Source organism: Moschus berezovskii, chromosome 8 (genome assembly GCF_049115385.1).
Source record: "Moschus berezovskii isolate FMDL1 chromosome 8, NW_MosBer_1.0, whole genome shotgun sequence".
NCBI classification, from domain to species: Eukaryota; Metazoa; Chordata; class Mammalia; order Artiodactyla; family Moschidae; genus Moschus; species Moschus berezovskii.
The window spans coordinates 104,932,284-104,948,285 of record NC_142467.1 but is presented as its reverse complement, the minus strand read 5'-3'; the positions used below and the strand labels follow the sequence as shown (position 1 = coordinate 104,948,285).

The following is a 16,002-nucleotide window of genomic DNA, read 5'->3' as shown; positions in this document are numbered from 1 at the left end:
AAGATACATAAGGAAGAGACATGACCATCTATCCAGAAATGATAAAAGAATCAAGATGAAATATTTAAGAACAATATGAGAGTGCAACGGTGCAAAGAAAAAGATCGATTTCCAAAGATCCCACTTTTTCTCCCACTGTTACTCCAGTAATAATCATTCAAAGCATAGAATTTAGGTAAAAGTAAGAAAACACTTCCAATAATGCACTTAACTATAAAGAAATAGCTCTCGAGCATTCCTGTCTTCAATCCCTTTGTGTTCAAAAATTATTGAGGCCCCCTAAAGGATTTTTGTTTGGGTGGGTATAATAACTATCACTTTTACCATATTAAAATTTACAACTGAGAATATTTTAAAAATTGAGCTAGTGTGGGAAGGGAGATGGGAGGGGGTTCAGAATGGTGGAACACATGGCTGATTCATGTCGATGCATGGCAAAAACTGCCACAATACTGTAAAGTAATTATCCTCCAATTAAAATAAATTAATTTTTCAAAGTATATTTAAAATAATAATAATAAAACCGTTTCATGTTCATATTAGTAACATCATATTTATTATATGAGAGCAATTATATTTTCAAAAAACATTTAGTGAGAACAATGGCCTTGTTTTACATTTTTACAGATATGCCAGATATCTGCCTTGACAGGAGACAATCTCATGTTTGCTTCTTCATTCAGGATGTGGCAATATACTGTTTTAATTGAAGTATCTAATGAAAACGCATTCTCACATGTAACTGGAAAAGTAAGGACCTGATGGACAAAAAAGGATCTCTGGAACCCCCAGGAATCCTTATTTCATTTTGAGAACCTGTCTAATGTAATATCTAGAAATTAATGAAAATCATACAATACACCCAAAACCAAAAGTTTTAACCACTAATAAAAATGTAGAAGATGGTAAGAATATTTGAAAACAGTCGATACTCTCAGATGAGTTGAACTAATTTTGTGATGATGTCAATTCTACCCAAATTATATTATCATTCCAGTGAACTGACTGTGAATTTGATAAAAACTAACCTAAAATTTCCTTTGGAAAAATAGTGGACTTCCCTGGTGGTCCAGTGGTTAAGAATCTGCCTGTCAATGCAGAGGATGCTGATTCAAGCAAAAATACACACATATACACAAATTGAAGAGTATGTATGAAATATTTAATGATTGGCAAAGCAAAAAGGAAATGGGGTGAAAGGGAATATATAATACAGGAAAGATCTTATGCAAACAAATGCTATTCAAATGCTGAAAACTAAAGTATCATTGACTTAAAGCTCTGCACCTAAATTCCATCCAAAAATTTTAAATATGTATTTTTATGAATAATTTGAGCTATGTTGCTATCCAGAGATCCCGAACTCCTTGGTTATTATTGCAGCTGCTAATCGTCTTATTAGAATATTGTCTGCAAGTATTCCCCACAGTAGGGATCAGCCTAAAATTTGGAGGACACAGAATCTCTAGGATATTAAGGAACTAAGCTGGAGTAAGGATACTCTGTGGAGTGATTAAGATGAATTTATGACCAAAAAGCACTCTTCTGACCATCTAAGCACCCCACCCAGAAACTAAGACATGGGTGTCACCTGCTTTATCCCTTAATTCACTCAGCAATCTCCTTTCTAACTGAACAGTTCTGGGTTTCTCCCACTCCTCTCCATCCTTGTGGTTCCATCTTCTCTCTTCTGGACCACAGCAGGCTCCTCCTATATCCCCTCCTCTGCTCTCACTCTACTCTGGCTTCCAGAAAGAATTTTCTGAAACATACACAAGGTTTGCAGTCATCAGACTCAGGGTTCAAATCTCAGCTCCCACTGTGTGTCTTTGAGAAAGAACTTGACATCTCTGAGCCTCCTTACCCCAAATGAAAATGATGGGTACACAGAGAACAGCCTTCAGTGGGTATGCGATAATTCATATAAAGGGCTCAGGTTACCTAATAGATGTAGTTATCTCTGACTTTGAGACTGTGTGCCTTCTTCTGAGTTGGCTTATTGTCATTCTGCACCAGATAGCACCCATTGGCCCCATTCTAAACTCACGGTCTCTGACCACAGTGGAAAACGTGTGTGTTAGTCGCTCAATCGTGTCTGACTCTTTGCAACACCATGGACTGTAGTCTGCCAGGCTCCTCTGTCCATGGACTTCTCCAGGTAAGAATATTGGAGTAGGTTGCCATTTCTTTCTCCAAGGGATCTTCCCAACCCAGGGATTGAACCCTGGTCTCCTGCACTGCAGGCAGGTACTTTACCACCTAAGTCACTACGGAAGTCCACCAGTGGAGGACTTAGTATCTGCATTAACCATACAATGCAATTCCACCCAAGAGACTGATTCAACCTCCGCTTTCTCCTCCAGCCCCCGCATCATGGTTACAGTCGACCTTCCTACTTCCTGCTTCATGAAACAGCTATGATTCTTGAGGCTGGGCTCTCCCAACTCCTCTGACAGGGGAACAGAATTCTGTCTTCTCTCTGGTCTTACAGAAAATCGCTCACATATCACACACATCACAGGGAATGCACCCAGCTCACGCCTGTCTCCCTCAGAGCCTCTCCCTCAGGTTCACAGGAGCCAGCCCAGGACACAACAACAGAGACAAGATATGTCTACAGTGAGATTTCTCAACCTCAGCACTGGTGATATTTGGGAGCAGATCATGCTTTGGCTGTCCTTTTCATTGCACAATGTTTAGCAGCATCCCTGGCTTCACCCACCAGATACCAGGAGCATTCCCTCCCCACTGTAAGTCGTGACAATCAAAACTGCTCCAGATATATCCAAATATCCACCATGGGAGAGAATGGCCCTGCGCTAAGAACTGCTGACCTAAAAGCTACAGAGGGCACTTAGGCTAAATGAAAATCAGGGACCCAGAGTGGGCAAACTGAGAAGACCACCAGAAACATCCCAAAACTAAGATCCTCTTGTATTACCCATCTCCCCAGCACTGACCTCATCTTCAGGCTGAACAGCGCTACCCACAATTGAATTATCCTTCCCTCCTACCCTTTCCCTGCTGGTCCTCCTCTGCTGGAGTTGCCTCTTCCAAGAAACACCTAGAAGGAAGGGTAGAAGAAGTTCTCCTATTTGTTGCTGTCAGTGGCATCCACAGGCAGGTGTGGGGTCAGACCTAAGGGTTCCTGCACCTGATACAGTGTGCTTTATCCCTGCTGAAAGCTGCCAAGCCATGAGCCTCGCCCATGAAACCAATCTGAATGGGCAGTCCTCAGGGTCCGAGGGGCTGGGAGGGACCTCAGGAGGCCTTCTGGGATCTGCAGTCTCCTTCTCCTCCTTCAACTATCCACACACAACAGACTCCTTGCTGCCTCTCTCTGCCCAGGGAGGATGCATCCCCTCCTGAGGGCCGAGGAACTCCCAGTATTGAGGGATGCAGGGCTGGATATAGATGCTCTCAAGCTCTTGGCTTCAAGGTAGGGTCAGAGCAAAGTCAGGAGCTGGAGGAGCGCAGAGTGAAAGTCCAGGACTGTGCCCTTGGATAAGGGCAATTGGAACATATTCTGAAATAAGGATGATTTGGACCTGAATCATGGAGAGTGATTTCTCTTGGGTAGTGCATGTGCTCAATTTCTTCTGGCCAAACTGGAAAGACTCCCCTCTCTTCTCCATCAAGTTGTCCCTTACCCCTGTTCTTTGGTGATATAAGCCAGAAAATCTAACAATCACACATGCCTCCAAGTGGCGTAGTGGTAAACAATCCACCTGCTAATGCAGGAGGTGCAGAAGACACGAGTTCGATCACTGGGTCAGGCAGATCCCTTGAAGAAGGAAATGACAACCCACTCCAGTATTCTTGTCCGGGAAATCTCATGGATAGAGGAGCCTGGAGGGCTACAGTCCATGGGGTTGCAAACAGTCAGACACGACTGGAGCGACTGAGCACACATGCGTGCACGTGCACACACACACAGAGTGATAAAATATAAATATGTGATCTTTGCTCCTTGTCCAAGATTTTTAACACTTAGTCCTGACACAATTTGTGTCTCAGGAGTGATAAGGGTATCTTTATTATGCTGATGACATGACCGGTAGCAGGGGACCACTAAGTAGCTTCAGGAAGGGGGTTGCTTTCAGAAAAGACCAAGGCATGATTAAAGTATTGGAACTTTCCGCCCTACTCCCTAGACCTCCAGGGCTGGAGACTGAGTTAATCACCAATGGCCAATGATCTAACCAGTCATACTTCTGGGATGAAAACTCCATTAAAAAATTCTTAAACAACAGAATGGGAGAGCTTCCAGTTTGGTGAACACCTGGAGGTGCTAGTAGAGTGGTGCATCCAGAGAGGGCATGAAAGTTCCTCACTTCTCGCATAAAGAAAGAAAGTGAAGTTGCTCAGTCGTTTCGGACTCTTTGCAACTCTGCCAGGCTCCTCCATCCATGGGATTTTCCAGGCAAGAAAACTGGAGTGGGTTGTCCACTTCCTTCTCCAGGGGATCTTCCCAACCTAGAGACCGAACTCTGGTCTCCTGCATTGCAGGCAGACTCTTTTACTGTCTGAACCACCAGGGAATCTCTCCCACTTGGCTGTTCTTGGTTTACTGTGTGTATGTGTGTGTGTGCACGCACACTCAGTCACATCCGATTCTTTGCAACACCTCTGACCTCTCTGTGTTGTTATCTTTGATTACATAACAGCTTCCACATTGAGCCATAAGAAACTGAGTGCAGAGACCACTCTGTTCTTGGTCGTTACTGTCATTTTCATATAAAACAAGCACTGGATAAACTTTCATTGAATTTGTGTGTGTGTGCTCAGTCATGTCTGACTCTTTTTGCAACCCTGATGACTGTAGCCCACCTGGTTCCTCTGTCCATGGAATTTCCTAGGCAAGAATACTGGAGTGGGTTGCCATTTCCTGCCCCCCAGGGAGGTTCTCAACCCAGGGATCGAATGTGCTTCTCTTGCATCTCTTGTATTGGGTGGTGGATTCTTTACCACTGTGCCACCTGGGAAGTCCTTGTTGACTATATGGATGACTGCTGCTGCTGCTAAGTCACTTCAGTCGTGTCCGACCCTGTGTGACCCCATAGACGGCAGCCCACCAGGCTCCCCCATCCCTGGGATTCTCCAAGCAAGAACACTGGAGTGGGTTGCCATTTCCTTCTCCAATGTGTGAAAGTGAAAAGTGAAAGTGAAGTCGCTCAGTCGTGTCTGACCCTTAGCGACCCCATGGACTGCAGCCCACCAGGCTCCTCCATCTATGGGATTTTCTAGGCAAGAGTACTGGAGTGGCTTGCCATTGCCTTCTCCGATATGGATGACTAAATAAGGGCAAATGCTGTGAGGACATATAGAGATAAGATCATCAAAGTGAGTTCATAGAAGAGGCATAATTTAACCTGGAGCACTTTGAAAGACAAAGAAGAGTTTCACAAGCAATGTTGTGATGGCATTCAAGGCAAAGGGAGCAATCTGAGGAAAGGCGTGCTGAGCATAGATGGAGAGGGATGAACTTGATTTGAAAGACCTCTTAGAATAATTTCTTCGAGGTCCATAATGAGGCCAAGAAGAGGCTCGACAGGTAGTAGGTTAAGGCAGAGTTCAATGCAGACTGAGGCAGTCCTGCCATCACTCTCACATGAGTTCTATGTATGTCCATACTGCCTTGGATCTAGATATTTGGGGAAACACCACATGGTTCACTTGTGTACATTGGTAGCAAGTTTTGTCAGCTCAGCAGAAATCCAGAAAGAAGCTGAGGGAGAGCCAGTCATTCTGTGAACAAAAAATTGCTGGGTTCCATGAACTCACTCTTTACTGATGCCTCTGGTACACAAAGGCCAGAAAAGAAAGAGACCTAGATTTCAGGCTCAGAGACGGAGTAGACATGGACCGGGGGAGGGGCACTGTTTCTCCTCACAGATCCACCTGTCCAAATGACCATTCTGCAGGAAACTATGGTAGGGACTGTGATGGAGCATCTTGATGCAGTCTTTAGATTCTTGGATGCTGTTTGTCCCCAAAGTTCATATTTCTGTGAAAAGACAAAAGTATCCTGATGCAGAAACATTCCTTTCTTGGCTCCAGGGTTACATGTATATATATAGATATTTTCCCCCACAAAACTGGAATGCTATCTCTTTAACACCTAGGATTCCAAAGGGAATCCTCCAATCACATCTCAGGAAAGTTAACCTCACTAGATTCACAGAATGAAAGAGGAAGCATTCAGGTTTAGTTTCCATAGCAAGTCTGTGTCATCCTTTCTACTGCCAGGGCACCCCTCTGTATGCCCAGCCCAAGGTTGGCTCTCTCTCTATGAGGGAGTGCCTCCTTAATTGTCTGCAACAGCCTGTGATTAGATTCTGGAACCAGCCTCGTGAAGTTGAACAAGTAACTTGTTTTTCTCAGAGCCTCAGTTTGCCCTTTGGTGAAAGACTGATTTATGAGGACAGAAGGTCAAGTGCCCACAGAATAGATAGTAGTGATTGGTCTGTCAAGTCCAATACACACTTTGGAGAGGAGCGGTAACCTAAGACAGCCTCTTGCAGGAGCTGAGTGGTCTGGTTGTAGACGCACACACCTGCATTTCAACCCAGATTTGGCTGTGTGATCTTGGCGCCTTATCTAATTTACCTAGCCTCAGTTTCCTCAGGTGGAGCATAGAGGTGAAAACATAACTATCCCTCATAACTGTTGCGAGTATTCAATGAACTAATGTGCAAACAGGGCCTGACACAGGAAGCAGCCGTGGAAGGGGCTCTAAGAGTATGATCATAGAACACTGAATACGAGGCTAAGAATTTTGGTATACTTCATAGAGACATGTTTCTGGCCTTCAACATATATATTAAGGACCAGGCTCTGTAATCAATACAAGGACCACAGAGACGGATTGGGTCTCATTCCTTTTCTGAAGGTACTCCAGTTTGTCAGAGAAGCACAGGCATGAGAACATAACTGCAAGAAGAGGTATATGTATGTGATGCTGGAAATTTTGTAACTGTGTCAAACATACCAGCATTCCTTTTACAGGTTACAGACACTCCCAGAAGGAAAAAAGAGAGAAAAAGGGGTCCAAAAAGTATCTGATGAAATTATGGCTGAAAACTTCCCAAAGCCGAAGAAAGAAGTGGAATCCCACATATAGAAAGCACAGAGAATCCCAAACAAGACGAATGCAAAGAGACCCACATTAAGACATGTCATAATGAAAATGGCAAATGTTAATGATACAGAGAGAATTCTAAAGGCAGCAAGAGAAAAAACAAAGAGTCGCATAAAAGGAACTCTTATAAGGCCATCAGCTTTTTTTCTTTCTTAAGAAAATTTCCAAGCCAGAATTTAGTAGTATGATATATTTAAAGTGCTGAAAGGGAAAACTTTCACCCTAAGGTACTCTACCTGATCCGATTATTATTCAGAGTTGAAGGAAGATAAAGAACTTTTCATACAAGTGAGAGTAAAAGAGCTCACCAATACTAAACTTGCCCTACTAGAAGTGTTAAATGGTCTTTTCTGAGTGTGAAATAAAAGATTACAAAAAGAAGTAAGGATCTATAGGGAAGCAATTCCACTACTAAAGGAAAATATATAGTAAAGGCTATGGATTAACCAATTTAAAAAAGACTAACTACAAATGGATCAAAGACTTTATTATTATTTTTTTTTTTGGATCAAAGACTTTAATGCAAAAGCTAGAACTATAAAATTTTTAGAAGGTAAAATGATGGTGAGTCTCGGGGACATTGGATTAAGCAATAGTTTCTTAAATACGAGGGCTTCCCAGGTGGCAAAGTAGTGAAGAATCCATCTGCCAATGCAACAGATGCAAGAGATGTGGGTTCAGATCCCTGGGTCAGGAAGATCCTCTAGAGGAGGAAACGGCAACCCACTCCAGTATTCTTGCCTGGGAAATATCATGGAAATAAGAGCCTGGTGGGCTACAGATCATGGGGTCACAAAGAGCTGGACACACTGAGCACACACGTTTTAGGTATGATATTAAAAACATAAGCAATGAAACAAAACAATACATAAATCGAATGTTGTCAGAATTGAAATCTTTTGTACTGCAAAGAATATCAACAAGGGAGTAAGAAAAAATCTCATCAAATGTGAGAAAATATTTGAAAATTGCATAGTTGATAAACATATCACTAGAAAATATTTTAAAAATTATTAAAACTCAACAACAAAAAAGACAACCCAATTTTTAAAATGGGCAAACTGTAGTAACACTAGTTAGCAGTGACCTACAAGCATGTGATAAGATGCTCAACATCTTTACTCAATGGAGAAATGCAAATCAAAACCAAGAGACACCATTTGTTCCCCACTAAAATAGCTGTAAGCAACAAGACTGATAGCAAGTGTTGACAAGGATGTGGAGAAATTGAACCCTACTACATCACTGGAAAAGACTCTAATTCTGGGAAAGGTTGGGGGCAGGAGGAGAAGGGGAAGACAGAGAATGAGATGGCTGGATGGCATCACCGACTCTGTGGACATGAGTTTGAGTGAACTCTGGGAGTTGGTGATGGACAGGGAGGCCTGGCGTGCTGTGACTCATGGAGTCGTGGAGAGTCGGACACGACTGAGCGACTGAACTGACTGACTGACTGACATTGCTGGTGGAAACTTAAAATGGTTCAGCCACTTTGGAAGTTTCTAAAAAAATTTCTAAAAAATTTGGAAGTTTCTAAAAAAAGTTTCTAAATATAGTGTTACAATTTGACCCAGAAACTCCATTCCTTCATACAAACAACACAAAAATGAAACCAAATATTCAAGAAAAACTTGTACGCAAATGTTTATAGCAGCATTGCTAAAAATACTAAAGGTAGAAACACTGAAATGTTCATCAAATGATGAATAGATGGATAGGTGAAATGTAGTCTATTTGTACAGTGGAATACTATACTATTTAGCAATATAAAGGAATCAAATTTTGATACATTCTACAATATTGAAGAACCTTATGCAGGTCAGGAAGCAACAGTTAGAACTGGACGTGGGACAACAGACTGGTTTCAAATAGAAAAAGGAGTACGTCAAGGCTGTATATTGTCACCCTGCTTATTTAACTTATATGCAGAGTACATCATGAGAAAGGCTAGGCTGGAAGAAGCACGAGCTGGAATCAAGATTGCCGGGAGAAATATCAATAACTTTAGATATGCAGATGACACTACCCTTATGGCAAAAAGTGAAGAAGAACTAAAGAGCCTCTTGATGAAAGTGAAAGAAGAGAGTGAAAAAGTTGGCTTAAAGCTCAACATTCAGAAAATTAAGATCATGGCATACAGTCCCATCACTTCATGGCAAATATATGGGGATACAGTGTCAGACTTTATTTTTGGGGGGCTTCAAAATCACTGCAGATGGTGACTGAAGCCATGAAATTAAAAAATGCTTACTCTTTGGAAGGAAAGTTATGACCAACTTATACAGCATATTAAAAAGCAGAGACATTACTTGTCAACAAAAGTCCGTCTAGTCAAGGCTACGGTTTTTCCAGTAGTCATGTATGGATGTGAGAGTTGGACTATAAAGAAAGCTGAGCTCTGAAGAACTGATGCTTTTGAACTGTGGTGTTGGAGAAGACTCTTGAGAGTCCCTTCGACTGCAAGGAGATCCAACCAGTCCACCCTAAAGGAGATCAGTCCTGAATGTTCATTGGAAGGACTCATGTTGAAGCTGAAACTCCAATACTCTGGCCACCTGATGTGAAGAGCTGACTCATTTGAAAAGACCGTGATGCTGGGAGGGATTAGGGGCAGGAGGAGAATGGGACGACAGAGGATGAGACGGTTGGATGGCCTCACCAACTCAGTGGACATGAGTTTGGGTAAACTCTGGGAGTTGGTGATGGACAGGGAGACCTGGCATGCTGTGATTCATGGGGTCTCAAAGAGTTGGACACTACTGGGCTACTGAACTGAACATGTGTGCTAAGTGAAAGAATCCACTCAAAAAGATCACATAATGTATGACTCTATTTATACAAAATATCCAGAATAGGCAAAGTGGGACAGAAAAAAATAAGTGATTTCCTGTTCAGTTACTAAGTCATGTCCAACTCTTTGCTATCCCATGGACCGCAGCATGCCAAACTTCCCTGTCCTTCGCTATCAGAGTTTTCTCAAACTCTTGTTCATGGGCTTCCCTGGTGGCTCAGTCAATGATGTTGCTTTTAAATGCCATGTACTCAGTGAGTGATATAAACACATTGCAAATTTCAGTTTTCTAATAAAAAATTAAAAAAAAAAAAGACTCCACCTTCAATGTGAGAGACTTGGGTTCAATCCATTGGTTGGGAAGAGTCCCTGGAGGAGGGTATATTATTGCCTGGAGAATACCCATGGACAGAGGAGCCTGGTGGGATACAGTCCATGGGGTCACAAAGAGTTAGACATGACTGAGTGACTAAGCACCTGTCCACTGAGCCAGTGATGCCATCCAACCATCTCATCCTCTGTCACCCCCTTCTCCTCCTGCCTCAGCCTTTCTCAGCATCAAGGTCTTTTCCAATGAGTCAGTTCTTCACATCAGGGGACCAAAGTATTGGAGCTTCAGCTTCAGCATCTGTCCTTCCAATGAATATTTAGAGTTGATTTCCTTTAGGATTGACTGATTTGATCTCCCAGAGTTAGGGGTAAGTGCATTGGGAGGAAAAAGGAAGTTGCTGATGAAAACTCACAGTGTATGGGTTTCTTTCTTGAGTGACAAAAATATTTTTAATTGATTGTGGTGGCCACTGTTTAACTATGCATATAATGAAGACCATTTGAATTGTGTACTTTAAATGGTTGAATTATATAGGACATAAATTATATCTCAGTAAAACTATTTGATTAAAAATAAAACTAATATCAGACACACAGACCAAGGGAGGAAAAATAAGCTAATATTTATTGAGCACTTACTATGTGATGAGTGCTGTCACACACACACACATATACACACACCAATCATACAAGGTAGTCATTATTAACCCCAACCTACTGATCGTCATCCTGCCATATCCTGTCCACCTCCCCCTGGCCACTCAGAGGCTGGAGGGGTAGAATTTGCTGAGGAAGGTCTTCTTCATGGCAATCTTCAGCTCCTTGTTCCTGAGACTGAAGATGATCGGGCTGAGGAAGGGAGTGAGGACCGTGTAAGTGATGGCCATCAGAGTATTGCCTTCTTCGGAGTAGACACCCTTGGGCTTGAGGTAGATGACAGAGGCGAAGCCATAGTGCACAACGACCACAGTAAGATGAGACACACACGTGGAGAAGGCTTTGTGCCGACCTTCAGCTGAAGGGATCCTCAAGATGGCAGCCACGATGAAGGCGTAAGAGAGGAGGATGAGGAGAAAGCAGCCCAGCAAAGCCGTGATACACACAATGCCCACCCCCAGGGCCACTCCCGGTACATTATTGCCACAGGCTAACTTCAATAGTGGAGGCACATGGCATAAGAAATGATGAACCTCATTCAGCCCACAGAAGGTGAGATGGAAAATGGCAGATGTCACCAGCAACCCAGTGAACAGGCCTCCAGCCCAGGACCAGGCCACCAGGCAGGCGCAGCCTCGGGGGCTCATGAGCACGTTGTAGCGCAGGGGGTGGCAGATGGCCACATAGCGGTCATAGCCCATGACGGTGAGCAGGAAGGAGTGGGTGAAGCCAAACGTGAAGGAGAAGAACATCTGGCTGGCACAGGCCGCGAAGGAGATGGAGCGGTCGGTGGAGAGCAGGTCGGCCAGCATGCGCGGGATGATGGCGACGGTGTAGAGGATCTCGGAGATGGAGAGGGCGCACAGGAAGAGGTACATGGGGATGTGGAGGCTGCGCTCGCTCCAGATGGTGGCCATGATGAGCAGGTTCCCCAGCAGCGTGAACAGGTACATCAGCAGGAACAGCAGGAAAAAAATGGGCAGGAGATGCTGAGGGAAGGTGGAGAAGCCGATGAGGATGAATTCAGACACAGAGGTGTAGTTTAGCCACAACATGGTAGCATACCTGCTTCAGGAGAAAGTGAAGAAGACCCAATGGGAAGGAATTTAGAGGCTCTAATGAGCCCTCCCTGGGAGGACTTCCAGGAGAGGCTCCTTCACCTCTCCAAGCCATGGTTAATCCACCTGCAAAATGGTATTCATAATAATGGGTTGAGGTTTAAATAAGATCGTGTATCCTAAGTGCTGTAGCACACATACACACACAGGAAGAACTCAATAAAACATAATATGGAGAATAACAATTATTATGACTGCTATTATTACTATTGTCAACTCCATGCTGGACCGGGCTCCCCCAACCAGTCTTTTCTTAAGCTTTTCTGTCTTTGAGCTTGCTGGTCACTCTGTACTTCTCCCCATCTCCATGAGACCAACTCCCTCCTAAACTTTCAGTTCAGTTCAGTTCAGTCGCTCAGTCGTGTCCGACTCTTTGCGACCCCATGAATCACAGCACGCCAGGCCTCCCTGTCCATCACCAGTTCCCGAAGTTCACTCAAACTCATGTCCATCGAGTCAGTGATGCCATCCAGCCATCTCATTATCTGTCGTCCCCTTCTCCTCCCGCCCCCAATCCTTCCCAGCATCAGTCTTTTCCAGTGAGTCAACTCGTCGCATGAGGTGGCCAAAGTATTGGAGTTTCAGCTTTAGCATCAGTCCTTCCAATGAATCTACTCCTTAATTGCTACTTTCAGTTAGAAGTCAACTCTCCCCTACCACACGGAAAGGACTTAGGTTCTGTTTTTATTTCTCAGCACCACTCTTTGCAGCTCACCTGGAAATGAAGTAATATTCCTTATTCCACAGGGCTACTTTTGTGCTTCAATGAGGTGATGCACCTTAAACTTAGCTACTACTGTTGTTGCGTGGTATAACTTGCATAAGTTCCTCACAAGGGTGTGATACTGACTGGAATCATCATAGAGTCCTGTTCTGTGACCCCAACTGGGCCCTCTATCTCTGGTCACTTCCCAGTGCTAGTCTCTGAAACTCCTCACCTCTCTTCAACCCTTATGCCACACTCCTATCAACAACCTGCTTGTTGTTGAAGCAAAAACGATGCTTCATGGAGAAGCCAAGATGTTCAGTGGTGGGTTCTCTCATCTCCCTCCCTGAGTGGCAGCAGATTCATATCTATTCCAGCTCCCTGTAAGGTCAGCTCTCCTTCCAGGAACCTGCTCCACCAGCAATCCTTTTCTCTCTCCCTCTGGTTCTCTCTCTTTCTCATCTGTCACAAAAGAACTTGATGCAAAATACAACAATTTTTAAAGATTCAAAATCGGTCAGCAGATGAATGAGTAATGAAAACATGGTATGCCGTTTGACATACAAAAAACCATACTACTGACACATGCTACAACATGGGTGAGCCTCAAAGGCGTTATACTAAGTGGAAGGAGCCTGACACAAAGGACCAGCTACTGTATGAATCCATTTATTTGAAATACCTTGGATAGGTAAACCTGTCAAAATAAGAAGCAGATTAGTGATTGCCAGAGAATGGGAATAGGCTGGAATGGGGAATGACTATTAATGGGTTCAAGATTTCCTTTAAAGATGGTGGATTTGTGTCAATGTATGGCAAAAACAACCAATATATTAATGTAAAGTAATTAGCCTCCAATTAAAAAAAAAAAGGGAGAAAAAAAGATGGTGAAATGTCTTAGATCTAAATGGAAGTGATAGTTCCACAATATTGTGAATGTCCTAAATGCCATTGAACTGTGCTGTTTAAAATGGTGAGGCTGTGAATAAGTTGGGATACTTGTGAACTGTTGGTGGGATTATTAACAGCTCTGGAAAACCATCTTGATATTCCTCAAAATATTAAAAATAGAACTACCATATAATCTAGTAATCCTACTTCCGGATATGTCTGTAAAAACATTGAGAGTAGGACTTCAGGAAGATATTTGCACTCCCTGTTCATAGCAGCACTCGTCAAAGTAGCCGTGAGCTACTGGATGTATGGTAAACAAAGTGTAGTCTACTCATATAACATTATGTCATTCAACTTTCAGTTCAGTTCAGTCGCTCAGTCGTGTCCGACTCTCCGCGACCCCATGAATCACAGCACGCCAGGCCTCCCTGTCCATCACCAAATCCCGGAGTTCACTCAAACTCACGTCCACAGAGTCGGTGATGCCATCCAGCCATCTCATTCTCTGTCGTCCCCTTCTCTTCCCCCCTCCAACCCTTCCCAGCATCAGAGTCTTTTCCATGAGTCAACTTGTCGCATGAGGTGGCCAAAATATTGCAGTTTCAGCTTTAGCATCAGTCCTTCCAATGAACACCCAGGATTGATCTCCTTTAGAATGGACTGGTTGGATCTCCTTGCAGTCCAAGGGACTCTCAAGAGTCTTCTCCAACACCACAGTTCAAAAGCATCAATTCTTTGGCGGTCAGCTTTCTTCACAATCCAACTCTCACATCCATACATGGCCACGGGAAAAACCATAGCCTTGACTAGACGGACCTTTGTTGGCAAAGTAATGTCTCTGCTTTTTAATATATTATCTAGGTTGGTCATAACTTTCCTGCCAAGGAGCAAGCGTCTTTTAATTTCATGGCTGCAATCAGCATCCGCAGTGATTTTGGAGCCCAAAAAAATAAAGTCTGACACTGTTTACACTCTTTCCCCATCTATTTCCCATGAAGTGATGGGACCAGATGCCATGATCTTTGTTTTTTGAATGTTGAGCTTCAAGCCAATCTTTTCACTCTCCTCTTTCACTTTCATCAAAAGGCTTTTTAGTTCCTCTTTACTTTCTGCCATAAGGGTAGTGTCATCTGCATATCTGAGATTATTAATATTTCTCCCAGCAATCTTGATTCCAGCTTATGCTTCTTCCAGCCCAGCGTTAAAAGGAAGTTAATCCTGTGTCACGCTACAACATGAATGAACCTCAGGAACATTATGCTAAGTGAGATCAGACAGTCCTCCCCAAGGAGAGATCTTTCATGATTCCAGTTTTTGAAGTATCTAAAGAAGTCAAATTCACAGAAATGGAAAGTACAATGAGTTTGGCCAAGGGCTAGGGGGAAGGGGAGATGGAGAGTTACTGGTTAATGGGTATAGAGTTTTCCTTTTGCAAAATGAAAAGAATTTTGGAGATCTATATGCAACATTATAAATTGGCTTAACACTACCAAAAAGAGTCGTGTTTGACTCTTCGTGACCCATAGACTGTAGCCCTCCAGGCTCCTCTATCCATAGAATTCTCCAGGCAAGAATACTGGATCAGGTTGCATGCTTTCCTCCAGGGGATTCTCCCAGGATTGAGCCCTGGTCTCCTGCATTGCAGGCAGGTTCTTTACCATCTGAACCACCAGGGAATCCCAACACTACCAAACTGCTTATCTAAAAATGGTTCAGATAATAAATTTTATGTTATATGCTTTACACACAAAAAAAGGTAGTTCTGACCCATGCTACAACATGGATGAAACTTGAAAATGGTATGCTATATGAAAAAAGGCAGGAGGAGCTGTACCACGTCCAGGAGGCGGTGGCTGCTTGGGCACCGGAGGGCCGAGAGGAGCTGATCCACATTCAAAGCAGGAGGGGCGGCCTTGAGGAGATACCCCTCGTCCAAGGTAAGGTACAGCGGTTGCACCTTGCTGGAGCAGCTGGGAAGAGATACTCCACGACCAAGTGGAATATAAGAATCCAGTGTTCTGGGGAGGAAGGAACAAGATGGCAGAGGGATAAGATGGCGAGACCACTTTCTCCCCCACAAATTCATCAAAAGAACATTTGAACGCGGAGTAAAGTCTACAAAAACAACTTCTGAATACTGGCAGAGGACATCAGGCTCCCAGAAAAGCAGCCCATTGTCTTCTAAAGGAGAGAGAAGAAATCCAGCTCCACCCACCAGAACACCGACACATGCTTCCCTAAAGACAAGTCACCCGTCCAACACCACACACAGCAAAGAAACTACATAATAAAGAGAACTCCACAAACTGCAAGAAGAGGGAAAGGCCACCCCAAGCAAAGCAATATAAGCAAGATGAAGAGGCAG

General features: G+C 43.5%; 1 protein-coding gene across 1 annotated transcript; it reads right to left on the bottom strand.

Annotated features, from left to right (window-relative positions):
- Positions 1 to 11,023: 11,023 nt before the first annotated feature.
- On the bottom strand, positions 11,024 to 11,974 carry LOC129558717 (olfactory receptor 10H2-like). Its single transcript, XM_055430087.2, has one exon. The coding sequence runs from the start codon at positions 11,972 to 11,974 to the stop codon at positions 11,024 to 11,026; it is 951 nt and encodes a 316-aa protein (XP_055286062.2).
- Positions 11,975 to 16,002: the final 4,028 nt, after the last annotated feature.